General features: G+C 40.5%; 1 protein-coding gene across 5 annotated transcripts; it reads left to right on the top strand.

Moving 5' to 3' along the window:
* The first annotated feature begins 361 nt into the window (after positions 1-361).
* Positions 362-23806, top strand: LOC136439094 (protein fantom-like). Of its 5 annotated transcripts, XM_066434269.1 has the most exons (40): positions 362-511; positions 1148-1290; positions 1694-1838; positions 2051-2133; positions 2614-2723; positions 2859-2939; positions 3082-3164; positions 3689-3919; positions 4228-4333; positions 4672-4818; positions 6627-6700; positions 6931-7070; positions 7739-7831; positions 9211-9317; positions 9541-9591; positions 9777-9843; positions 12575-12693; positions 13014-13115; positions 13396-13548; positions 13797-13912; positions 14086-14155; positions 14437-14566; positions 14790-14872; positions 15125-15284; positions 15708-15862; positions 16277-16402; positions 16590-16682; positions 16904-17071; positions 17408-17569; positions 17865-18050; positions 18465-18536; positions 19194-19266; positions 19378-19541; positions 19876-19938; positions 20384-20479; positions 20869-21064; positions 21379-21463; positions 21706-21790; positions 22363-22405; positions 22755-23806. In XM_066434269.1, the coding sequence occupies exons 2-40, from the start codon at positions 1215-1217 to the stop codon at positions 22865-22867; spliced, it is 4407 nt and encodes a 1468-aa protein (XP_066290366.1). In that variant the 5' UTR covers positions 362-511; positions 1148-1214; the 3' UTR covers positions 22868-23806. The 5 variants fall into 5 exon arrangements, with proteins under 5 accessions (XP_066290366.1, XP_066290369.1, XP_066290368.1 ...); XM_066434272.1 differs by lacking the exon at positions 7739-7831; XM_066434271.1 differs by lacking the exon at positions 18465-18536.
* The last annotated feature ends 1561 nt before the right edge of the window (positions 23807-25367 follow it).

Here is a 25367-nt window from a genome sequence, read left to right as displayed (position 1 = left end):
AAACTCTACTTTACTCTAAAAGTTATGCGGGTCTTTTGACCCTCTACTAACGTTATGAAATCATGATGATGGGTAGGATCAGGACTGAGCCTCCTCCAACATACTGGACAAATTTCTGGCAAAAGAGTTACAGCAAAGTAGCCAACATACTGGACAAATTTCTGGCAAAAGAGTTACAGCAAAGTAGATATGTGGAAAAAATCAATAAGAAACATAGTTTTACTGCATTCTGGGAACACCAGAACTGCACATTTAACGGAAAACCGTCAGAAAAACGCATTTCTGATACAAAGAGGACCACAAACATCCAAACTTACCGCCATCTTAGATTTTCCCAGCATGCAGCAGTACGCATGCGCATTTGCTTTAAAATTCAAAATTCCACAATTGTTTTGATGCCGACTTCCGCGTTGAAAGGTTCTTGTTTATTTGTACAATTATTAACAAAATCAATGAATATATCACAGCAACGTGGGTGAAACGTAGATACCAGTTTAACAGAATCCTACAGGTATGTATGCTATAGTCTTATTATGCATTTGAAGGAGAATACTTGCTGTCGGAGAGGGAGAAAGTTTTGCCCCCCTCCCCACAAGACACCGCTTGTTAGGGACGCGATGAGCAGGTGTTACCGATGATAGTCAACAATGAAGCCTTTTGTGTAATTTTTGATGAGATAACCAACGTTTATGTGACCGGCAGGATGTATGGTCACTTTAAGCAAACCCGATTAAAGTATTGTGCTCGTCAACATGTAAAGGAAAGCTCAAATATTCTCTTGTCTTTTATCAACTAACAGGTTGTTGTTGTGCATGTCGTACCTGAAATTAGTTCAGAAGACACATTCTTCGACTTAAGTATAGGTAGGGTTAGGAAGCATGTCTGAAGCTTCACAAAAGCTCCAGATTTGGATGTGCCAGATTTAAACGTCTGCTTAATTACTGACGCACACAGAAGACTTACAGCAACAAATTATGTCCACATTATTTATACACTACTAGTACCTTGTCAGAGGGCCCCAGGGTATTCCAGGTAGATAGCCATGCCCCTATAAAACTTCTGATCAATGGTTAATCTCTTGACATGAAGTGTTGAGCTATACTGACCTATTCCTCCATCCTCTTTCTTTTTTGTCTTTGCAAATTAGCAATCTGAAATACCAGAACCTCACAAGTTAGAGAGAAAACCACAATGTTTGGACAAACCTGATCATCATGACTGATGACGGGTTCGACCACATCCCTGTGAGGGATGGACCACAGTTCCAGAGGGCAGGGGGGATGGAAAATGGTAAGTCTCAGATGGATAAGCCATTTGAAGTTCTATTTGGATTCCCATACGCCATGCTGGACAAATGGTGGACAAATCTTTAAATACAGTCTGTGGGAATTGAAAGCCAACTGAACATGTCAACTGCAATTTAAGTCCACTTGCGTTTGATGTGTTTGTGATAAGTGGCACTCTTTTTTTACATAACACAAATAAATGAACTGTAAATGTTACAAAAACCTGTGCAGTGTGTATGTGAATAGAGACTCTTGTCTATAGTGGTCACCTGTCCATAGTGGTCAAATTTGGTGTTCAATGAGCGACCACTATAGAGAGTTTGATTTGAGTACATGCAAGCAGGAGTTCACAATATTTTGTTTAAGACTAAGAAGATGTATGTCATGTGATATTCTTCCATTTGCAGAGCCCCCTGGCCAGATCCAGGTGAAACAGCGACAGATAGTTGCGCAGTTGACCCGTGATGAGCTGGAAGATCGGTACCTGCGGCTATATGAAGAGAACATCATCCTAAAGAGACATGGGCGCAAGCAGGAAGACAAGATTAAGAGGTATGCTGTGTAACTATAGGAAGCTACATGTATGCATGTTGTTAAGACTAAATAGTTTCCAGGCTGCAAGCAAAATGCATAAACTTGTGAGACTGGTCTACCACAATATATCAATATATGATAATCTTTGTTTGAAGAACACCTGCTATTGGTCATCCAGGTTCTCCAGATATGAAATGTTTCATCGACTGTTTCCTTCTCACTGCCTACAGGATGGCAACTAAGCTTCTTCGACTTGTCAATGACAAGAAGAAAGCAGATCAGCAAGGAGCTGCTCGTGGAGCTGCTAGGCCAGGTTTGTTCAGATGGATGCAAAGTCATGTACATGTAGTAAGGTAGTCCTATTCCAGGCCGCAGGGGCATTGGTTGTTAATCCACGGTGTCTAGGGCACAGTATTGGAAGGGGGAGCTGACACTTTTCCTTCAACTGTCTTTTGCCAGGTACCCATTTTTACACCTGGGTAGAGTGAGGAAAGTTGTGCAATGTGCCTTTCCCATGGACACAATGTCTTGCCAGGAATTAAACCTGTGACCTCTCGATGTCGTGTACACTACTGGCACTAGCCTAGCCACTCCGCCATTTGTCGCCAGTGCCACTATGTAATGTTGGCTCATAACTATCTCACAGTTCTACACAACTGTAGATTGAATTGAAGTAGTTTACAAAGGTATACATCTTAAACAAACTTTGGAGCTGCTGCTAACATGTATCAGTCCTTTGATTAATTTACATTTGGAAGCTGTTAGTTGAGTTTATCACGTCTTCCTGATATAGGTGGCCCTGCAAAACGTGGTGGCAGAGACATTGAGACAGAAGAAATGCTTGAGGAGCTGCATGGCAAAATAAGGGACCTAGAAAAGGAGAATAGACTTCTTAAGGAAAAGGTGAGCAAATGAAAAAAATTGAAGGCTTTATTCCATATAAAACTGTTGCAATAAGATAGCATGCATATTTGAAATTTCAGCATGTGTACTTTTATTATTTTAGAGTTTTATGAAAATGTATTTTGTACTTTTCAGGTGATGGTAGCTAAACAACAGTTGTCTTCTCAAGGCAAGAGGCATACACCTTATACAGGTGTTCAGTCAAGAATCAATACTGTAAGTATGAACATCAACTATTCCTCACTATTGTTATGTAATGTCATGTTATACGATTATTGTATAGAAGTCTTGCAGATCCAATGATGTGCAAAAAGCCTCTTATGTAATTTCTAATTGTCTGTGTTCATTGTATACCTAGGGCATGAAGAAAGTAGGTCAGATGGTTGCTGTACAACAGAGGCTGAAGCCAGGCATGAGGGTACAGGGACCAGAGGATGTCAGGTCAGTCCAACATGGTTACAGTACTATATGTGTGCCAATCCTTGTACCATTCACAGTTTTAAACTACAATTATATATCTGTATTTTCCTTGCTGCTAACATGGAAGTGTCTGCAGTAAGCAAATGTGGTCCTTTCAAGATCACACGTACCATTCATTCATTTTCCTCTTTGAAGAGGACTGTAGTGTAATTTTTTTTAACTTATCAGGACGTGGTGTTTGAATTTTCTTTATGTTTTGTTTTTGCTTTCAACAGGGCTGGCAATGATTAATCATGTTCTTGAATTCTTGAAAATATCTGCAGTAGCAGTGACTGACAAAAGAGTGTCAGTGACTGACAAAAAGAGTAGATTCTGAAGCTGTCTTACAAAAGACAGCATCAGTGACTGACAAGAGACAGCAGATGCTGTCTGGAACATCTGACTATTTACAAAACTTATCCAGTTGCTTGGGAAACTTTTGTATCTTATTTCCTGGATGTCTAACCGTCATTGACGTAACAAGGTCCTTGTCTTCCTGTTTTCAGGACAACTTCACGGTCTGCCCAGCCGAGTGTTCTGCCCCGGTATGGCCACAGCCTGCTGGAGGAGGCACGTGAGGAGATCCGCAGCCTGGAGGACCTGGTGTCCAACCTGCAGGACCAGATCAGGGACCTGGAGGGGGAGACGGACGTGCTGAGGGAGCAGATGAGACTGAAGGATGCTGAACACGAGGAGGAGCTGCTGAGGATGAGGGAACAGATGGCAGCTGGACAGAGGTGGGGCTTATTTGAATTTAGAGGTGTAAAAACACTTCTATTAGAAATCAGTTATACAATTTGCTGTTTTTCTTGTGTTGGGAATGGCTGTCTCAATATGCTTGTGCAGATGTAAAACTGCCTATATAGAATAAAACATAGCATTTGATAACATGATGATATTTGGCAGTCCTGGCTTTGCATCTCCGTCAATGCAGCATTTCTTAACACTTTATTATGTAGACTACTACTCCTAAAGTGGAAGGAAGTACATTGTATAGTCCTTGATGATATACATTGTAGTAGTTACCATTTGTTTTCCTCTCCAGGGGGAGCATTCAGGAGAATGTGGACATGATCAGGCTACAACGAGAGCTCAAAGAGAAGGCCACAAAGCTCACAGCCATGCAGGCCAAGTACACCAACTTGGAGGAGGTTAGTTCTGTGATCTATATTTGAAAATTATACATCCAGTTGATAGGGCACTCAAAAGTTACACAGACAACTGGATAAGTTTGGTAAACAGTCAGATGTTTCAGACAGCATCATTTTTAATGTCTATATGTGGGAGAAAATTACCAAGATGCACTGACTGGTGCATTGACCTACTACTAGTACTAGCTTGCCGGATCTCAAGTTATTCCAAGATCCAGTTGTGGAAATGTGTTTTTTTTCCTTATTTGGAACGGAAGAAGAAGAAGAGGAAGAAACTCACCTAAAATAGATGTTTTCTTCAGTGAAAGCAAACGTAACAATTGACTTGCACCTTACAGAACTTGAGAACAGTGAAGGGCAGTCATGACCAGGTCCTGCGTGAGATGGACGGGTTACGGGAACACCTGAAGGCCGAGCAGAACCGGGTTCTCAGGCTTCAGAATGAGCTGAAGCAGGGAGCAACAGCACACAGGACAATCATAGAGGTCAGAAAAATAGTCGGTTTTGATATGTAATTATGATTACCTGTGTATAAACTTCTGATTTTGAAAACCTCATGGTTGTTGTATGGATTACACATTGAAAGAGGAAGTAGCAAACTCCACTAAAATGTGTATTTCCACTTTTCCCATTTTGACATTGACTAATGATAAGCCTCTTACTAGAAGAAGTACAGTCAAACCTGTCTATAGCGGTCACTCAAGGGACTGGCCAAAACTGGCCGCTAAGGACAGGTGGCCGCTATGGAGAAAATGTTGATTAATTGACCACGAGTGACACATGTTTTCAGTACCCACTGAGCACATTTATTCACCGTACAGTACACATGTAAACATTACATAGGTAAGGCACATTTTAGAAATTCGATTGTTGTTCTTTTACTTCTATTATGGGCTTGAAAAAAGAATTATTGTATCTGCCAACTCCAAAATCCATGGTTTGCTCGAGCTTCATGTCTGAACAGACCAGCATCGCCATACTCTACTCTTGATCCTTCGCGACTGCTTCGCTGCCGGCAACCGCGTCACCAACGAGTTTTAATCATATGAAACAAAGTTCTTCGCAGCAAAATGCCCCCTAGTTAGTATAGAACAAAATACATGTTGCTCAGTTGCCACTTACTGTTCGTTTTCGACCGTTTTTAAACATAAAATCGTGGCGACAATTTTCCTAATCTGTTGTTGTTTACTTGTCATGATCAGCTTCTACCATTATGCTAATAGGGTAATGAGAGGAAGGTCGCTCTTTTGAGGGCTTTTTTCTTTTCAGAAAATTGCAACAGCCCAAATTTTACAAGATAGTAATGTTATCCATATTTAGTTTGAAGCTTTTGGTTCAGTAATTATCCTCAGTGATAGTTTGCAGCAAAATTAATTTAACACACTATACCTCCGCAACAGTGGTGTCGTCCGATGACCTTTATGCTGCTCCGCCATATTGAAAATCGTGTTTAGGCACATTTTCGGATGAATTCCCGGGGAAAACGGAAATATTGGGCCGACATTGAAATAATTCGCCAACTTAGCGCATCAGATACATGTGCGGGTTGTATTTTCCCAAAACTACCGTCATCTTTGTCCAATCCAAATGCACAGAAATAGTCAAATATTCTACGATGTACAAACGCAAGCCATGTGAAGAAATACTTGACTTCGCGCGCGTCAAACCATGGATAATCTAACGAAGATAAAACATTCTTGTTTTCTTTATTATTATCCTGTCAAGTTGAGTTCACATAAACTTGATAACTGCATTAGAAAATGAAGATTTTGAACCCGGCGTGCGGTGGCGATGCGGCTTCCACCGGCGCACATTGGCCGTTATCGGCAGTGTTACTGTACTCGCGGGACCGAAAATCGTCTGGCCGCGACCGCGTTGGACAGGTGGCCGCTATAGCCTAATTCTTAATGCTTATGTCAATGGGAAAAATCCAAGGGACCGACAAAAAGTGACCACTATGGGCATGTGGCCGCTATGCAAAGGTGACCGCTAATACAGGTTTGACTGTATCTTACATGTATGTATGATAGATTGTATTCTCTACAGTTATGTATGATGATAATAACTTTTATGAATATCAATCTTTTTCTTTCTGCACAAATTGCAGGATATTCTTTCTACCCAAACTTTTAATTTGAACAGGATATGAATCTTCTTAATATGTAGAAGTCAAACGTGATGTGTTAGGCCATCCTGAGTTACATGTAATTAGCTGTTTCTTGGACTTGGACTCACTTGAAAATAGATTAAAGATATATGTACAACTGACACCATATTTTCCTTATCTTTTCAGCTCCAAGAGAGAGTAGTAGACTTAGAAAAAGAAAATGATATCATCAAGGAGGCCAATACACAGCTACAGATGAGGTATGATATAGTTTATATTACATGTAGTCAGCATTACTTTTCTACAATGTGTTTGGTTGCTAATGTATGTTATATTTGCTGATAGCCCTGCTACATGTATGTTATCTGATGATATACCCTCCTGATTATGTGCATTATGTTCTGGTTAAATGATATGTTCTTATCAGAAGAAATACAAGTGTTCCGAAGAAGTCTTCTTGATTCTAACTGGATACTTTTTTCCCTGCCAGTGCTTTTGATGCTGAGAGAGAGAGGCAGCACAGGGCGACAGAGACCAAACTGAGAGTCCAGATAGCTCAGCTGGAGGCCACCCTTAAGTCTGACCTGCATGAGAAGAATGATGTACTGGACAGGGTCACCTTAGAACGAAGTAAGTACTGTACAAGTCAAATCTTATGTCATTATATAAAACATGCCAGGCACGTTGAAGGCCGGTTGTGACTTTTTGCAAGTTCAACTTAATTTGGACAAGTATTACACATTCAAGCTCTGCTGCTTTATTTTCAATTTGGGGCATATTTGCTTGATTTTCATATATTTGCATACTAAAGAGACCTAAAACCATGGTGGCCCAACTGGACCATAGAACATCACACCTAAAAATGATGAGAGACACCAAGCTATGATTCTATGGTACTGGACTAAATGTGTAAAGGGTGGGCTACAACACAAGTTTTTTTCTTCTTCAGGTTTCTCCCCTTACACTGATAGAAAGTGTGAAAGTAGTGCTGTGCTGGTGATGTGACAAAATATTATAAAAATTTTTTTTTTAAATGATTAGAAAAAATCTGTGGCAGATAAATTGTTTTAGCTGCCCATGGTACCTACTGACTTCTTTAAGTTATATGGTTGTATATTGTAACTTTCTTTCATATCCACAACCAAACCTGTATGTACTAGCTTCCCCTGCATGCTGAAGCTTTGGAATTGCTGTGCATGTATCCTAAGGTGATGGCTTCTGTCAATGCTTACCATTCACCAATGCTTTCTCACATAACCTGCTCTGTTCCTCCACTGTTTCTCCCCTTCACACCTCAGGTGCTAGCTCCTCTATCTTTGATAGCCTCTCACCTGCTGCATTTGTTGTGCAGGAAAACCTGCCGGAGAGTCCGGCACTATCAGGTGTTAAAGGTATACTACCTGCAGGCTTCAAGACTCTCAATGGATGGCCTTTTTTCATTTCTGTCTCTTAGATCTTGTTGTTGTGGTGTTTATTTGTGAAAGTGGTATATACTTTAAATTTGCTTTTTGTGACCAAATTTTGTGTCACAATCTAGTTTAGGGTTCATTTATTTACTAGGCTATTGCATGAGAATATTTCCAGACAGACATAGTTTCTGTATACATGTTGATTGATAGATGGTGCATGAAAATACAAATGTACATATTCAGGTAAGAAATGAGAGTTTACACTAGTCATAGCAGAGCATTAAAACTTGGATTAAAAAAGGGACAAAAAGTATTCTCATGTAATGTTACACAGGTATTCATATTTTCTTATTAGCAAATCAGGCACCCATTTTTGACATCTGGTTTCTACTTGCAAGCTTTTCCATATAGTGTTCGGTGTTCCAGATGGAATAAAAAGTATCAAGGCATGGCTGATGTGAAAATGAAAGAGATTGTCTCATTTTGCCAAAGCCACTATCATCAGTATCAGTCACCATAGCTGTATCAGACAGCTTGCCTTTAGCTTACAGCTTGATGTCTCCTTCTAATGGGACAGCCGTATTCAACAACAATTTTATGTAAAATATTAAAGTAGTCTAGTACTGGTATGCATACGTATACACAGGATTCTATGCTCCATTCCACTTCCCAATTAAAGGGTATAAGACACCATTGACATGAACATTAAGAATTTCCGGAAATTACATAAAACATAATACTACTGTATAATAACATAGAAATTTTCACAAAATATTCACACTTTGGATGTTATTGAACATCGAACATCATACCTCCAGATTTTGATTCTTCCTCAGTGACTTGCCAGCTGATGACGTCACGAGAACATGGCAGCCGATTTGAAACTTTGCACAACGGCTCGGAAAGAACATTATTTTCACAAGAAAACGAAATAGATATTGTTAAGTCCTTTAATTAAATGTTATCACGATAATTAAGCACTGTTTGCTCATCAAATAATGTTTTTCGCAAGTCGTTGTGTAAGGTTCCAAACCGGCTGCCGTCTTCCTTGTGACGTCATGAGCTGGCATTAGTCACTGATCAATGTAATCACCTGGTGAGAAGATCAGATAAGAATAAAGAGCTGGATCCATGGAAGTATGTTTTCTGATGGTTCAATGTTAGATAACATCAGAAGGGTGTGTATTTGTTTTAAACGTTTATATTCCTTCAATGATGCTATTCCTATTTCAGATAATAAGACTATGTTGTATTTTGGTGTCTTATGCCCTTTAAGTGAAATACTTCAAGTACTCAATCGTTGATTGGTGAGCCTTGGAATGCGTCATATGACCATGCCCCCTCGTTCCTGTCATGACTAGGTCAGAATGACAAGATGCGTGAGGAGCAGAAGAACCTGCAGATCCAGTACTACAGCACCAAGCAGGAGCTCGACGAACTCAAGCAGAAGATGCAGTTCTTCACAAAGGTAGACATATTGGTCTACATTTTTATGCTTGAAATATTATTATGTATGAGTGTTTTCTTTGATGGCTCTTGCATGAAAATGCTTGGTTCTACAGTTGTATCCAAAAAAGGATCACCAAAAAAAGCAATGGAAAAGGCATACTACGTGTATTCATTGCAAAGAGCCATTGTGGTCTTCACAAACACAAAGAACTAATATCTTATATGCTGTGGTCTTGCTTTAGGAGAGTGCTGTTGACTTTCAGGAGCTGGAAGAGGCATTAGTTTTGATTAAGGTTGGTACTGTTGAATTTATGATCTTAGAAAATACAAATAGACAGTATTTATACTTGTTCATGTACTTGTACATTTAAGTTACTAGTAACATTTATCTTTCCAATTGATTTAAGCCTTGATGTGTTTAGGCCTGTCTTATATGATATTTGTATATTTTCTGTTCCCACTTTTTACATATATCTAGACAAGAAAGGAGAGAGGAAGTCAGAACCTGGACTTCTTGGAGAAGGTGGAAGAGGAGAAAAGCAGAGGTAGGCTTATGGGGGCACCCCCTAGTTTATTTTGGGTCTCAATTCGAGTTTGCACACCCCTAAGTCTAGCGACCGTCTCTTCCAGGAAATACTTCTGAGCCAAAACAACTGTGAATGGGAATGAAGGCTATCCCTCTAGCTACAAGAAAACCCGAGTTTCGGTCTCTTCAACCTTTGTAATTTTAGTAAATATAAGAGGGAAAAAGTATTTTTCCGTCAAAAATGAGGCGCAAAATTTGGCATTTTCCCGTGGAACTAAATACATCACAAAATTTTTTGACACGAAAATGACTGTTAGTGTCAGAAAGAGAAAACTCCAAGGTATAATCAAGCCCATTATAAACAAAATCCTACCACTGTGATTTTCACAATAACCCGACGCGCGAGGTAATGCAACACGGCCAAAAGAACGCAACAAAGGTCAATCTGGGTCAAAGAGGCAGTTTACCTTCAACGCGTATGGATATCCGGAAGTAAGGCTCGGATCGAAACGCAATTTCCACCCAAAACACACCAATTCATACGCTTTTCGGCCATGTTAGTATCTAATGTCAGTTCGAAGCACATTTTGAGAAATGTGAACTCAAACCCAGACCCTCGAAACCCTTTCGTCCCTTTTTTGTCGCGTACTACCATGGACCACTGTCGCGGAAGAACTGGTGCGTGCACCGTTAATATATGCAAATCATAATTGATATCATATATGACTTTAACAAGGTATCCCCTATCAGCATGCGAAGTTTGACTTGTTTGCGACTTTGCGTTCTTGAGTTACAGGTGGTTGAAAGTTGCCGTGTCGGAATGCTGATTTTGCCCCTCTGGGCCGTGGTACCATTCAAGGCGCATAATAGCAATTACGTCACAATGGTAGCTTCCACTTGAAGATGATTTTGTCCGTGAATTCACGCTAAATGAACAAGTCTTGCCGTTGAAAGGAATGTCAGTGGGGCGCACTTGCGATAGAGTAGACTTTTCTTCTATTTCTGACCGGAATAAACGCTACATACCGCCTAGAACGTAGTTGACTTCATGACGTCACAATGACTTTCACAAGCCCATCTTTTCAAGTGAGAACGGTGCCGTTTTAAGTTCCGTACTTCTACGGCTAGCCGTTCAAGTTCTTATTTTTGGCGTTAACTGATAGAGAATAGACCTAGCCTTCTTGCCCAAGTGTTTCCGCGGCCCAGATCCATGTTGTTTTGTAAAAAAACGAAGTTAAATGAGTTACCTTTGGTTAGGGTGGGGGTCTGAGCTGCACTTCTAACAGCTATGAAGGCATAAAAGGGCATCTGCTGAGAAAAGGCCTTACAGATTGGTGTCGGTCTCGGTGCGATTAACAAGCCTAGGGATGTACCTTCTGATTTGTATGACTTTTTTGCCTGAATGTTGTAAACTAGCGCGACAGCGAACTTGACACTGGATTGGGCCGGAAAGTACGAGAATGACGTCATCGGGGCCTTTTTTCATTGAAAAACGTCTCCTACTTGACGAAAAAGCCACTATCAAACGTAAATATGCAATATTCCAGTGCCCCAGTGTTAGGGCGATGCAAAAAAGCAATATTTGGGTAAATACTACGTCATTGATGTTCAGCATACCCACTTTGAAGTCTGTATGGCCGTGTTCGAGGGGGGGGGGGCATGGGGAGGGGGGCAAATCAGCTAATTATATGACATCGTATAAACATATCAAAACTTTCGAAATCATAATTTTTTCGCTACGGTTGGGTCGGGGGACACACTCTCATGGGGAAAATGCAATTTGTTGGCTTTCTTTGCTGCTATTTTTTCCAGTAGATCTCCTTTAAAGGGGGCACCCCCTAGTTTATTTTGGGTCTCAATTCGAGTTTGCACACCCCTAAGTCTAGCGACCGTCTCTTCCAGGAAATACTTCTGAGCCAAAACAACTGTGAATGGGAATGAAGGCTATCCCTCTAGCTACAAGAAAACCCGAGTTTCGGTCTCTTCAACCTTTGTAATTTTAGTAAATATAAGAGGGAAAAAGTATTTTTCCGTCAAAAATGAGGCGCAAAATTTGGCATTTTCCCGTGGAACTAAATACATCACAAAATTTTTTGACACGAAAATGACTGTTAGTGTCAGAAAGAGAAAACTCCAAGGTATAATCAAGCCCATTATAAACAAAATCCTACCACTGTGATTTTCACAATAACCCGACGCGCGAGGTAATGCAACACGGCCAAAAGAACGCAACAAAGGTCAATCTGGGTCAAAGAGGCAGTTTACCTTCAACGCGTATGGATATCCGGAAGTAAGGCTCGGATCGAAACGCAATTTCCACCCAAAACACACCAATTCATACGCTTTTCGGCCATGTTAGTATCTAATGTCAGTTCGAAGCACATTTTGAGAAATGTGAACTCAAACCCAGACCCTCGAAACCCTTTCGTCCCTTTTTTGTCGCGTACTACCATGGACCACTGTCGCGGAAGAACTGGTGCGTGCACCGTTAAAGATTGTCTGCATAATCATACTATCTATTACATGTCATTATTGTCATACATTGTACTTTTAGTGATGGATGCTTCTTGTTGCAGAGTCTCAAATAGTTGGTTCTCAGGTAGTAAATGTAGCATGTAGAAACACAGATATTTGCACAGTGCCAAATTGCAAACAGTGCACAACAGCCTGTTACAATGTAGGTGTTCTATTTAACAAGAAAGTAGGTGTTGTTGTTGATGCTTACTGATTCTTTACTTTGTTTATTGCAGACCTGCAGCAGAGAATGGTACGGCTACAGGCTGAGCATGCAGACACAGTAAACGAGCTGGAGAAAACACGTAACATGCTCATCATACAGCACAGGATCAACAAGGATTACCAGACGGAGGTACAGACACTCACCACTGTTCTGGATCGTTACATGTTTGTATGACTGTGTGTACATGTATGTGCATGTGCATGTGTATGGTGGGGGATAGTATGGCATTTATTTATCTATTGTCAAATGCAACAATACATAACACCGACTGTCAAGGCAGTGTAGCTGATGTTGGAGAGTCGACATGTATGGACAGACAGATACATAAGCAATGGAAAATTTACAGAACATCAGTATGGTATTGTTTTATAGTCAAAAGCATTATGTGAAATAAGTGTTTATTACATTATAGTTAAAAGCGTTTTGTTTTCTGCTGTTTCTTGTGTCAGGTGGAGAGTGTGTCCAAGAGGATGGAGGACCTAAGGAAGGAGTATGAGACCAAACTAGAGGAGTATGCCAAGCTGTTGGACATCAGGGCTGCAAGGATAAAGGTCAGCATGCATCACTATCAGTCTTGTACATAGAGAACAGTATCATAGTATCTAGCAGTTTCCCAGAGTCATCTACCTCTGAAAAACCTTAGAAACACAGTCTGCATAGTTTTGTGATCTTGTGAATGTGCCAGTTTTAATGAAAGGCTATATGTCTGTTTTGTTCTTTGATAAATAGACAAAAGGGATCGTTGAGAGCTGTTGGCAATGGTAATGTGCTGTGCTGTAGAAATCTGATGAGGTATTCTTGTCTTAAAGTCTGTCCTACTTGTTTTTACAGAAACTCGAGAGACAACTGAGAGATGTTGCCTATGGGACCAAGCAGTACAAGCTGAAGCCTGCTGAGGAGGAAGAGGAGGAGGAAGTGGAGGAGATAGATGAGACAGTACACCTGGAGAGGGGAGAAAACCTCTTCGAGATTCATATCATCAAAGTGAGACCAATGTCCGAATGTACCCATTTTTATTCCCAAATGATTGCTACCGTATTTGGACTGTGTGATAGCTCCAGCAAAAAAGAGGATCAGCAAAAAATTACAGAATAGCTACTACAATGCAGTCTTCAAATCAGCAAAGATTGACTCTAGTATTATAAAAAGACTCGTAAATATCTGAATCTGGTCAGTATTTCAAACACAATACTGTATATACTAAGAGCTGCATCTCCTTGTGCCTCTGCTAGGTGGTGCTATCACAGGAGGCCCTGGACCACCTGGCAGATGCGGAGCCGTCCCTGTTCTGTACATACGAGTTTTATGACTTTGAGCTTCAGACAACCCCTGTAGTCAGAGGGGCCAAGTAAGTATAACGTTAGAAATTAGTATTCATTACACTTGTTCTCATTTACGTATTGTTGAAGATCCTTGATTATCGTATAATTATTTTGGTACCTGAAAAATTTCATCTCACATATAGATGATCTCATGGTCAAGGAATGAGCTGCTCTAATGCATATGTTTTGTTGTTTCCAGGCCAGAATTCAAGTTTACGTCCAAGTATGTTGTCAAAGTGGATGATTTCTTCTTACACTATCTGCAGAAGGTAAGTAACAACATTGTAAGATTCTATCGGTACAAAACACAACTTACCGTACCTGACCTCTATTACCCTCGCTAATGATATATATTAGCTAGGCCACATATCTTTAATTTACTCTAAATGGAAGATGTCAAGACTTAGCAGTTGTAACCTCTAAGCATCTAGAATCTAGATATGAAATAGTCATGATTGCTGTCAAAAGAACTTAACATGTAAATTGTATAACACATGTGGATGCTGTGCTTGAATCCTGTTTCCATGCTGATATCGTCCTTGATCTGTAGGAGTCTACTACTCTAGAGGTACATCAAGCTATGGGTCTGGACTACACGACACTAGCAGTCTGCCAACTCAAGTTTAGGGACTTGCTGGACAAGCCACAGGGGAGGATATTCAGCACAACATATTTAACTAGTAAGAAAAAGAATTACTACACTTTCAAAGTGTACCAATAGAAGTGACACAGCTCTAGTAAAAGGTATAGAGATTTAGAAAATTATTTTACATTTCAGACTTGTGTTCTGTTTTGCTAATTCCTGTAAAAATGGTAAGGATTAGAATAGTGACATGATATACTGACCAATGAATTGTTTGGACAATGTGTTAAAATGTCTACTAACATTTTTGTTTGTGTTAGATCCTGAGGGGGTTAACTTTGGAACAGTGGAATACTGGGTCCGACTGAGGGTACCAATGGACCAGGCACTCAGACTATTCAAGGTTAGGCTTCAACTTTGTTGTCTTGTCCTGCCATGTCAGTGTGTCATATTCAGTTGCAGTAAATTGAGTTCCAATTTTTTGCTGCTCATATGAATGGCCATTTGATTGTAGGTTAACAGGTCTATGTTTCATCTCTTTGTTTTGAGACCAATCAGTTTGACTTTGACCTAGTATTTTTATTTCTGGACTTCTGGAGTGTGCTTATCTAACATCTACCGGTGGGACCAATTTTCTTCCCTCAAAATATTGAAGGAGCGAACCAAGGCACTTGGGTACTTAGCAGCCAATGAGAGGGCTACCCAGCAGGCCTTGCAGACCCTGGACCAGTCGACTGCACCTCGTGCCAAGGACAATGTTAATGACCTTCACATCAGGGTCGTCAGGTGTTCCGACCTGACTGCAAGAAGAGATGGTATGTTATAGCAAATTGCTTCAAAGTTTCCTCACTGTCAGTACACTTTATGTTGTTGTTGTTAGCCTTGCAGTGCCTATAGCTAGTGGCACATATACATAGGGCAGCAAGTTTCCTTGCTGTTTCAGTAGCATGGTATATTTCTACAGGGATGGGTTGCTAGCTTTCCCCTTTAAAATGCTCAAGGCACCTCCTCCAACACGGGACGCCCATTTTACGTCCCTTCCAAAAGACGGGTACAGCTCCAACTGAGATGCCCGTCCCTGGATTGGAACCAGGGTCTCCCAGTTACCAACTGATTGGAACCAGGAGCTCAAATGTAAGGCTGTTGCCAGCTGACAGGGACTTCCCTTACAGTAGGAAGAATTGTATGCTTTTCGCAGTACAGATAAACTGACCATTTGTCGTTCCTCTTTTCCCCAGGAGTCCAGCCCAGCCCCTATGTGGTGTACAAGTTCTTTGACTTCCCTGACCACGACACGGACATCATCATGTCCAGTAGTTCACCACAGTTCAACGACCACAAGACGTACCCTGTACCCATGGACATGCAGCTGGACACTTACCTCAAGTCTGCTGTAAGCTCTGACTGCACTGTTGATTTTTTGTGACACCTCAGGACCAGAGCCTTTTTGCTACAGTCAAACCTGTACAAGTCTGACCACCTCTACATATCCATAAGGACTACCTGACCAATGTGACAACTTTTTGGAGGTTCCTTTGGATAATTTTCACCATTGACACAAGCATTAAGAATCCTGTCTATAGTGACCACCTGTCCACATTTCATCGGTCCCCTTTGGCGGGTTTGACTGTATCTTTTCATTTGATTTGCCTGCATAATTCTTAGGTTTCCTACATCATCCTACTAAATTTGCAGGGAGCTTTTCAAGTTGTTTCATCTCTTTTTTGTGTTGTCTAATTAGTTGAGAGTTGTTTCACAACAGTCCCACAAGTTGCTTAATTGTTGTATTTTGTGTGTTTTCCCCCAGCATTTGGATCTGTATGTATTTGATGACACAGACCCTGAGGAGACAGCCTACCTGGGCAGGGCCAATGTGCCTCTCATCTCACTAGCACATGATAAAGCCATCAAGGGGGTCTTTGAACTCAAGAGGGTGAGGCCCTGAGGACCATTTCTACTGTACTTCTTTGTACATCTATGCCTTTGTTGTTCCTTATTCTGATTAATGGTATTTCAAACAAAAAAGTATACTGTATGCTGCATGCATTTGTAATTTAGCAGACAGTCCGCCATATCTGATCAGATATCGTGTAGTCAATTGATGTGTGTTGTTCTGATAGGCTGACAGCAGTGTGAATGGTACTGTGGAAGTCCACCTGAGATGGCAGTATGCCTACCTGCCTCCACCAATGGCCAGTATGACACCTGAGCAGGTCAGTACACAGTCCTATGAATTAACTCTTTACTGTGGCATTTACCAAGATAGGAGATGGAAACGTATGGCAAAACAGGGGGAATTTATTTTTTTGTGACTGTAGAATGTTTGCTAAGAATGTTGAATTGTATCAGAGGCAGAAAATGTGATGATAAGAAGGCTAAATGGAGGGTTGTTGCATTCACTGATTCATCAGTACATGTCTTCCCCCTCCCGCAGGCCGCTGCTGCCCCTGGAGTGGTCCCTGAGAAACCCCTGTTGCTGCCAGGAGAGGAGGAGAGGCTGGCTGCTGCTGTCCCCCCTGCTGCCCTACGACCCATCCCCCCCTCCATCACACCTGCGTCCACACCTGGCAACGTCACCCCGCCCACTGTCCCCACTCCAAAGGTATGGCACAACAATTTTCATTGTGCTGCCTTTTCTTCAATTTTTTCATTATGATTTCTTTGTATAAGTATAGTATGGTATAGATGTTTGTTTATATTACATGACCGGTAAACTGCCTTTAGGTGCAACACTGTCTAGTTTTGTACAGTAATTAAGTGAGTACAAGCTGCATAAGACTGGACTAAAGTTTGATTCACTCACACCAGGTTGGACCGTACCCCTACTCTTGTGTAGTGGAATCTTTAACATGCTTGAGCTGTGGCTTTCCTCAAACATGGGCCTCCGGTTTGGTTGTGTTATTTCTCAGGAATTCTGAACCATTTCTATATATTTCAGGTTCCATCAGCAGCTTCTACACCCCGTGCCTTGTCACCAGAACACCCTCCATCTGTGGTTGTCTCCCCACCAGGGTCCAAACCCCCCTCCCGACCAACCAGTGCCAAAACTGTATCACGTCCGTCCAGCGCTAAGACAGTGTCCAGACCATCTAGTGCAAAAGTATGGCATATGTTTTTCTGTAGCTATTAAATGTTAAATTTGTTACTAATATTGAAATAGATTTAACAGGCTAGCTCCATGCAAACTTAAAAGTCATGTAAACCGAAATCATAAACTTTGTTGACCTTCTTACACTGAGATGAACACTACTGAGATTCTTGGTCACATCTGTCATGTCCTTTGTCACCATTGTAACATTGAGATGCAAATGGTGCCTAATGCCGGTTAAGGGTTATAAGCTTTATATATAAGGGTTATGCTTCACTTCTGAACTGTTAATGCTGTGCGTCTCCAGTCTGTTCCGGAGGCCAAACCTCCCCCATCCCCGAGGACAGAGGCTCCCAAACCTGTGCCGAGGGCCAGACACCCTGTGGTCCCTGAACCTCAACCTGAACCTGAACCTGAGCCTGTTGGGGATGAGGCAGAGGAGAGCAGCTCCACCGTGTCTGTTACTCCTGATTCAGCTGTGGAAGAGGAGGAGGTGTGTACAAGTTGTTAACAACTGTTGTTTACCACCCTATATTTTTTTTGCAGTAACACAGCTGATAAATGTGTGCGTCCATTGATATTCAATTGTGCTAATTAAAAATTGTTTCTGAACTTTCCACATACTTAAGATGTGCTTTTTTATTTCTGTACAGTTACAGTCTCTTTTTCTTTTACTTTGCCATGCTTTGTCTTTTACAAGTCTCTTCTCAGAGATAGTGGCAGACAACTTGTGTGGAAATGGTTTTGTTGTCTTCCAATTGTTGCTGCACACTCGGAGACACTTGCACTTCTAGGTTGGACATGAACATACTAATGGCAGTTCTTTGTTTTCACTTTTTCATAACACAACATGTCCTGTGTATAAGCAGTCAGCTGTGTGTTCTGAATCAATGTTAAACTTTCACAGTCAACCTCGGAGGAAATGAAACGGGAGGAACTTGATGAGACCACAAAACTAGAGTCAGAGAAAGAGGAACAGGTACATACACTTGTCTAACTGTGCCTCTTCTTTCTGCAGGTCTTCAAGTGCGCTCTCAGTAGGACAAACTCTTTAGCTCTCCAAAGTAGAAACAAAATGGCGGATTACAGTTGGCGTGTTGATTCTACTTCATAAGCCTTGTTACCTAAACCTTTTTCTCTGTTTGTCTGCTCAGTAGTGTAGCCTGCCTATGGTTTGAAATCATAACTGTTACTTCAATGAGGCCCCGTTCATGATTGAAAAAGTAAAACGGTTCGAACCGTTTCAGCAAAGTAAACTGTTTTAATTGTGAACATGAACGTGATCACAACAGACTTTGCATAATATGCATATTAGATGTAGACCGTTTTCAGTGCGGGTGCAAGTTTGCATCGCAGATGCAAATTCGGAATATATCCGAAACGGTTCGAACCATGTTTTTTTTTATTCATGAAGGGGGAGCTTTTTCAGCAATCCCCTATTACATAATTGTTTTGCTGTGCGTTGATTTTCTTCCTCAGATATTCTGTTGTTTCAAGGCTTCAGCTATAAACTATCTATCCCAGTTTGTCAATTTGCTGCTCTTGAAACTCAACATATTTGAGAAGTCAATACAATCCTCCAGTGTGGAACATGATTGTTTAGCTGTCTTATATGCTGTTCTTTTGTGTGCTGCAGCTTGGGAAGACAGAACCAATCGAGGACACCATGTTCGAGGAGAAGCCCAGCAGTGATATAGAAGAGGACATAGGTGAGTTTTTTTAATTCAAAAACAAAGTTTCATAAATTGAAAACTATTCTGTTCATTTTTGATGTGTCTGTCTGTGTAATTGATCTATCTATACTGTATATATACCCACAGAGGAGCCGAGTTCTGGGGAAGACGATGTTGTCATGCCTGCAGCTCCTAAGAAGAAGGAAGAAGAAGAGAAGGCAGACACAGATGTAAGTGAGAGTCTGGAGTCAGACTCTGACGTAGTGATGTCCAAACCAGCAGCCACCAGACAAACCAGTGCATTAGCAGACGTAAGTACAAAAATTGTGTCCTTCATTACAATAAAGTGTCAGCTACTGCTTGGATTTATAGAATTCTGTACCATTCCTGCATTGTAAAAAGTGCTAACAGTATTGTAAGCAGACTCCAGGTAGAAGAGTGTAAAATTTATGTAACACTTATGGAAATACTAATAGAACAAACAAAAAGTATTATACCTTTCACTGTAGTGTTTTAATTACAATTGATATTATTATTGAAATATTTAGATTACTTTTTATAATACAGCCTAGCGTATTGTTAACAAGTTGTCAGAAACATCAAGAATATAAGAATTGTGAAAGTGCATGCTGTTTGAACTTCTAGGAAACAGATCCAGATGATGATGTGATCTTTGGTGCATCTTCAAGTTGGTCAACAGATAAACACGTCTGTTTTACAGTGTTGAGATTTTCCAGTTCTGATTTGTTGTTGGGAAGTGGTGTTGGCATCTAAATCCACAAATGTTTTTGATGGGTGCCATGCATATGGGTTCACAGGTTTATGTGGACTTTGAGTTGATTCTTTTAACATGGCATAGTTGTTGGTGGTCATCAGCACATTGTAATCCTAACCTTCTTTTATTTTGTATGATGAGGTGTTAGATCTTGGAAAATAGGCTCTTGTTATATAGTGATGAAACTAAAACTTCCCACTAACACAATTTCTTCCAGCCAAGTGACACCAAGTTGTTTCCATAGTAGTAAAGGTATAAGGTGTGTTCATTCCTTGGTGCTTGTTTGGTGAGGTTTGAGTCCATTTGGGGGCAAGGACATGATTTTGCCTCCAAAATCAGAGTTTCAGCTTTTTCTCACAACATGACATTTTGAACCAGGACCTTACACAGAAGGACGGAGATGATACTGATGAGATGGAATCCGACAGTGATGTTGTCATGTCGATGACACAGTCACTCGGACAAAGCCTAGGGGTTTGTGTCTTTATGTAGTCAAACGATATCTTAGGGTAAAGGTTTATGGTGTTCTCTACATGTTGTTTATGTGGTTTGTGGGTATCTAAAGAGCATGATTACTCTGTCATTTCATTTAACCTTTAGTAGTTTAGCTTCCCAAAGGACTGGTACAAATCTAGTGCAGTAAGATAACCTCAATAGTCATAGTGCTACAGGTTTATCATATATTAGGAACAAGAGTGGTGGGAAAGTGCATGTTTTGTATGCGGTACTGTACTAACATGCCTTGGAGAATAGTTTTGAAAGGTTCTGCTGACTATTTCTAGATAGATAGCTTGAAAAAAATATGGAGAAAACTGCATTCAGTGTGTTTCAAAGAATGAATGTGTACTGTCTATCCCTCACAGGCTAACAACATGGTGACGGTGACCATCTTTGAGTTCCAACTGAATGGTGACGCGGCTGTGTTGGATGATGGGAACGTGCGGATGTTGTTTGTGGAGTACCGGTTTCTGGGCCGGCCGCCGGAGGAGACAGAGACGCCGTTCTCCCTGCCCAAACCCACTCGACCAAACCAACCCATCAAGTATAACTTCAGGAGAGGTATGTGGGGAAATGTGATTGCCTTACTGTTTGCTTTTGCTTTAATTCCATTTTGGTACCCCTGTTAGCATCCAGTTAAATATAACTACAAATGTACTTCAAAGCTGCTGTGTGATAAGATACAGACTTCAGAGTGGCTATCCTGTCAGATTTCATTTTCATGTTAAATCTTTCAGTTCAGCATCATTTTTTAAAAGCAAATTAAATTGGCATGGTCTAAGTCTCATACTAAAATCAACTTTTAAACTAATCAACAACATTGCCTGTTGACTGTTGTGCCCATCTAACCCTGTTTTGTGTTCCATGTATTGCAGTGTTCCATGTAGACTCCGAGAACAATGGACTGACCAGAGATTATCTCATCAGCATGCTGCTGCCTGGGGACCCCTCTCAGGGAAGGTGGGTGCTGCAGAATTACAGGCTCCAAAAAAGCTACACTGTAGTTCCTTCTTTTTAAGTATGAAAAAGATTGGTTCTGGCAGGCACATCTAAGTATTTTGGAAGGTTAGGCTTTTTTAAAGCCTAGATATACTGAATTTTTTTTTAATCTACTGAAAACTTAACAGTGAGCTTGAAAAGGGGGTTAATTTTTTTAAATGTTTGTATTTGATCTGCTGTACATTATTTGTGTATGTCATCAGGATCAAGTTCACAGTAGTGAATGAGCCTGAGGATGAGGAGGGGGAGTGTGCTGACATCGGACATGCCTATGTGGACCTCAAACAGGTGGGTTCTGTTATTGTAGAAATGTGAAAATTTCGCGATGGCTTTATTTTCCCAGTTTTGTGGTGACCTCATGAAATGAAGTATGACACTGTGAAGATGTGTTTTTGCATTACTACTGTACTACAGAATTGTTTCAGCAGCAAATCTAAAATACACAACCTAACTTTCCCCTCCTACCGCAAAATAAAGCCACTGCAAAAGTGAAATGCATTTACAGTATCATCTGTAGTGTTGTATGGAGGTGAGGAGATAGACATGGGGAGACATCTGATAACACTGTGCAGAAGAGTTTCACACAGCTAATTTTAGACATTCTTGAGTTGTAAAATTTTGTTCTTCGTATTTTGAACTGATTGACCTTGCCAGTTGAAAGAGTGTCATGAATTTGAACCTGAGTGTAAATGTCAAATTATATACATTTGTATAGAAAACCACCCAGACAAAATTCTGGGAATCTGCCCTCCAGTTCAGATTCTGTTTAGTTTCTTGTTGTTGTTGTTGTTGTTGCTGAGGAACTTGTGCATGTACATGTGCTGTAGATACATGTACATGATTTGTTTTTGCCTTTTCAGATCCTGGAGAAGGGAGAGGATGTGGTGGAACAGGATGTAGACGGTAGGTTAGACCATCCCTTGTGGATCAGAAATGCAGCAAGGTTTTATTACTGTGACATTACATAAACATAGACTGTGATTCAGTCAAAAATACATCGTACATACGATAGGGTTCAGTACAACTAATGAAAACTGCAGACCTTTATATCTGCCAAAAAATGCCTTGATGTCTGTAGCCCTTGGCTTAATACTTGCTTAATTCAACATTGTTCAATTCCTTATGGTCTGTCAATAGACTTAACAGTTAAAAGTTGAAAGACCCAGCAGAGTTTGTATGATACATGTAATCTTCAATGCTCTGGTCCACCAAAAAACTATTAGTTCAACAAGCTGCCCGTTTTGTGTTCCAGTTGTTGATGTTAATGATGAGAGGGAGGTGATTGGTGCCCTGAACGTTAGTGTGGAGGCACTGGCAGCCCTGAGAGCAGTACAGAGGGAACTACCAGCCCTGGAGGAGTCCTGATCACAGTCAGTCTGACTCTGTACAACTTCAACACTTCTGATATCTGTCTGCATTGAAAAGGAATAATTTATGGATTTCCCAACATACTTGTTGAGTTTAAGCACATGGAAGTTAACTTTGCAGACCAGCCGCCTGAAGTTGAAAATATATAAATGATATCATTGCCATACTCTCTTAATGTAAATCTTGGTATGAATAGATGCTGTCAGAATCTCTAGACAGAAGACAGTCTAGACTTCTCACCCAGTAGTTCTTCTCATTCCTCTTAGCTATTTTGTTAATGATTGTAACATGTTGTCATTGTTATAATTGTCATAATATAATTGTTGATAATGTTATTTTATGAGGTATGTTGTACAGTTTAAAAGTGTGATACAGTCTTATCCAATCTCAGTCATGACCATCTATGTATAGAAAATATTGCTCCATGGTTCCTTGGCTATGGAGGAATGATCTTGTTATGAAAATATATCATTCTGTACCACTCAAGTTGCTGAGGATGAGTTTAGGATCTCCAGCAAATGTAGCTTTAAGTTGAAAACTGATAAGCTTTAACAACACTACATGAATTTGTCTTTCCTGTACTGTTCTCTTTCACTTCTTCGATAGGAAGAAATGAACATTTTAGAAAGTTAGGATACAATCTACTTGTAGTGGCCTTAACTATATGTTTGTATGCCATTGTTACCAAAGATTCTTAAGTCATATTAATCACAGAACATAAAATGAATGTGAATCCAGTAATGTTTTATGCTGCCTGTTGCATTTTAGTCCTTCAGAGAAAATGAAGACAGTGAAATTTATTGGTTAGCCACGCCACAAAAAACATTGTAGGCTGTGTTGGAAAAGTCAGAATGATTGCAAATATCATTGCACTGGACATTCCAATATCAAAATATTCTGAGATCTGTTGTTCTGGAAAAAGTTTTCCACACATTATGTTTAGTAGACCAAGACCGCAAAAACTAGTATTGCTTTTACAGATTTTAAACAAAATTACTGTTGAGTAGTTTTGACAACATTAGTGTATATACAGCAATATAGTCTTGTAAGCTATATTCTTGCAAATAAAAAATAGTTGTTGAAAAAAGTGTACTGTTAATCTATGTGTATGCGTGTGAGAGAGTGTGTGTGTGTGAGGGGGAGGGGTCGATTTGCAAGGAGGTCCATGGTCATTTTGCGGTCTGGTGTCCAGATTTTTAGCATTTAAGGCCACAGCAAGTAAAATCCATTGATGACATCCACTGTAGACTCCAAATTTAATGCAAGAGTGCTAAAAAAACTAGATGGGCAAAATTTGAAAACAGAGACCTTGAACGTTGTAGCAAGGATTTAAGAGACAGAACACAGTATCACAGCCAACAAGTCTTTTATTCCTGTATCAAGAAGTGCATGAGGTGACAATAGTGTCACTTACCAAATGCACTTAAGGCTACCACACTGCTGTCACTTCTACAACTGTACTCAAGGCTTGTAAATCAAGTTTCAAGCTATGATGTAATGAAGATAGACAGAACACGATGCTATCAATCGCATCTGAGACTGTAACCTTACCCCTTACAAACGATGAGACATTCCATGTTCTAATTGTTGAATAAAACCTTTCATATGCAGACGTGCGCTAGCCTATGCTTGAGATTGTTTGATGTGGCTGATCAAGGAGGTTTTATCTATATAAAACCTCCTTGGGTTGATTTACCTGTTTTGTTTTTAGCAAAGCTTCAGAAGTGTTCTTGATAGTACATTTTACACCCGTTTTACAAGAATTCCCAGAATTGCACAGAAGTTTCTGCAATCCGTCCGCCCGCCTGTCACTCTATACCTTGTTAGCACGGTCTGGCATCCCGGCACACAGGTTGATGACAGATGACCTACTTACCCGATACTGGTTGGAGTGTATCAGGGAGTTCTCGAGCACCGAATCTAGTATTCTAGCTTTGAAAAGGGTTTTCAACCTACCCCAGTTGATCTATTATCATAAGAACGTGCTGAACATCAATGGTCATCATGCCTGCCACCAAAAAAAACTCTGTGGACACCAAAACTTGAGGAGATCCAAGCATATATAGAAAGGAAAAGTTTTTTTAACGGAACCGCTTGGGCAGTCTACACTGAACGCTTTACGTGGAGGGTATGGTGCGGAAAAACAACAGTAGCTCCTCGAAAACACATCCTACAGAGCTAGAATAACAACCAAGACGATCAGAAGAGCCCCAGCAATTTCTAAACGTCTGGCCTCTCACTCCACCTATCCAAAAATGGCAGAGAAAGGACACTACAACGGGAGTGTGCTCCGGCCTTTTGATATCTGCTTGGAACTCCTCTAGTTATGGTGCCTTTCTATATCTGCTTGGAAGACACCTTTTTCTATTTCTAAGTGCATTTTGAACAAACATGGCAGAACTAAGAGTGCTACCTTGGTACTTTCCTTACAGTGAAGTGAGATCAACCCAGACACCTTCGCTATGGCAATGATTTTTGATTGCCACACTTATTTCTA

Source organism: Branchiostoma lanceolatum, chromosome 7 (assembly GCF_035083965.1).
Source record: "Branchiostoma lanceolatum isolate klBraLanc5 chromosome 7, klBraLanc5.hap2, whole genome shotgun sequence".
In the NCBI taxonomy this organism is placed as follows: domain Eukaryota; kingdom Metazoa; phylum Chordata; class Leptocardii; order Amphioxiformes; family Branchiostomatidae; genus Branchiostoma; species Branchiostoma lanceolatum.
This window is presented reverse-complemented; position numbering and strand designations above follow the sequence as displayed.

Bases quoted from the DNA above. Each gene is read 5' to 3' on its own strand.
- LOC136439094 (XM_066434269.1), top strand. From the start codon at position 1,215: ATGACTGATGACGGGTTCGACCACATCCCTGTGAGGGATGGACCACAG. The intron at 13,116-13,395 runs GTCAGCATGCAT...TTGTTTTTACAG, and splicing joins TCAGGGCTGCAAGGATAAAG to AAACTCGAGAGACAACTGAG. The intron at 15,285-15,707 runs GTATGTTATAGC...TCTTTTCCCCAG, and splicing joins CCTGACTGCAAGAAGAGATG to GAGTCCAGCCCAGCCCCTAT.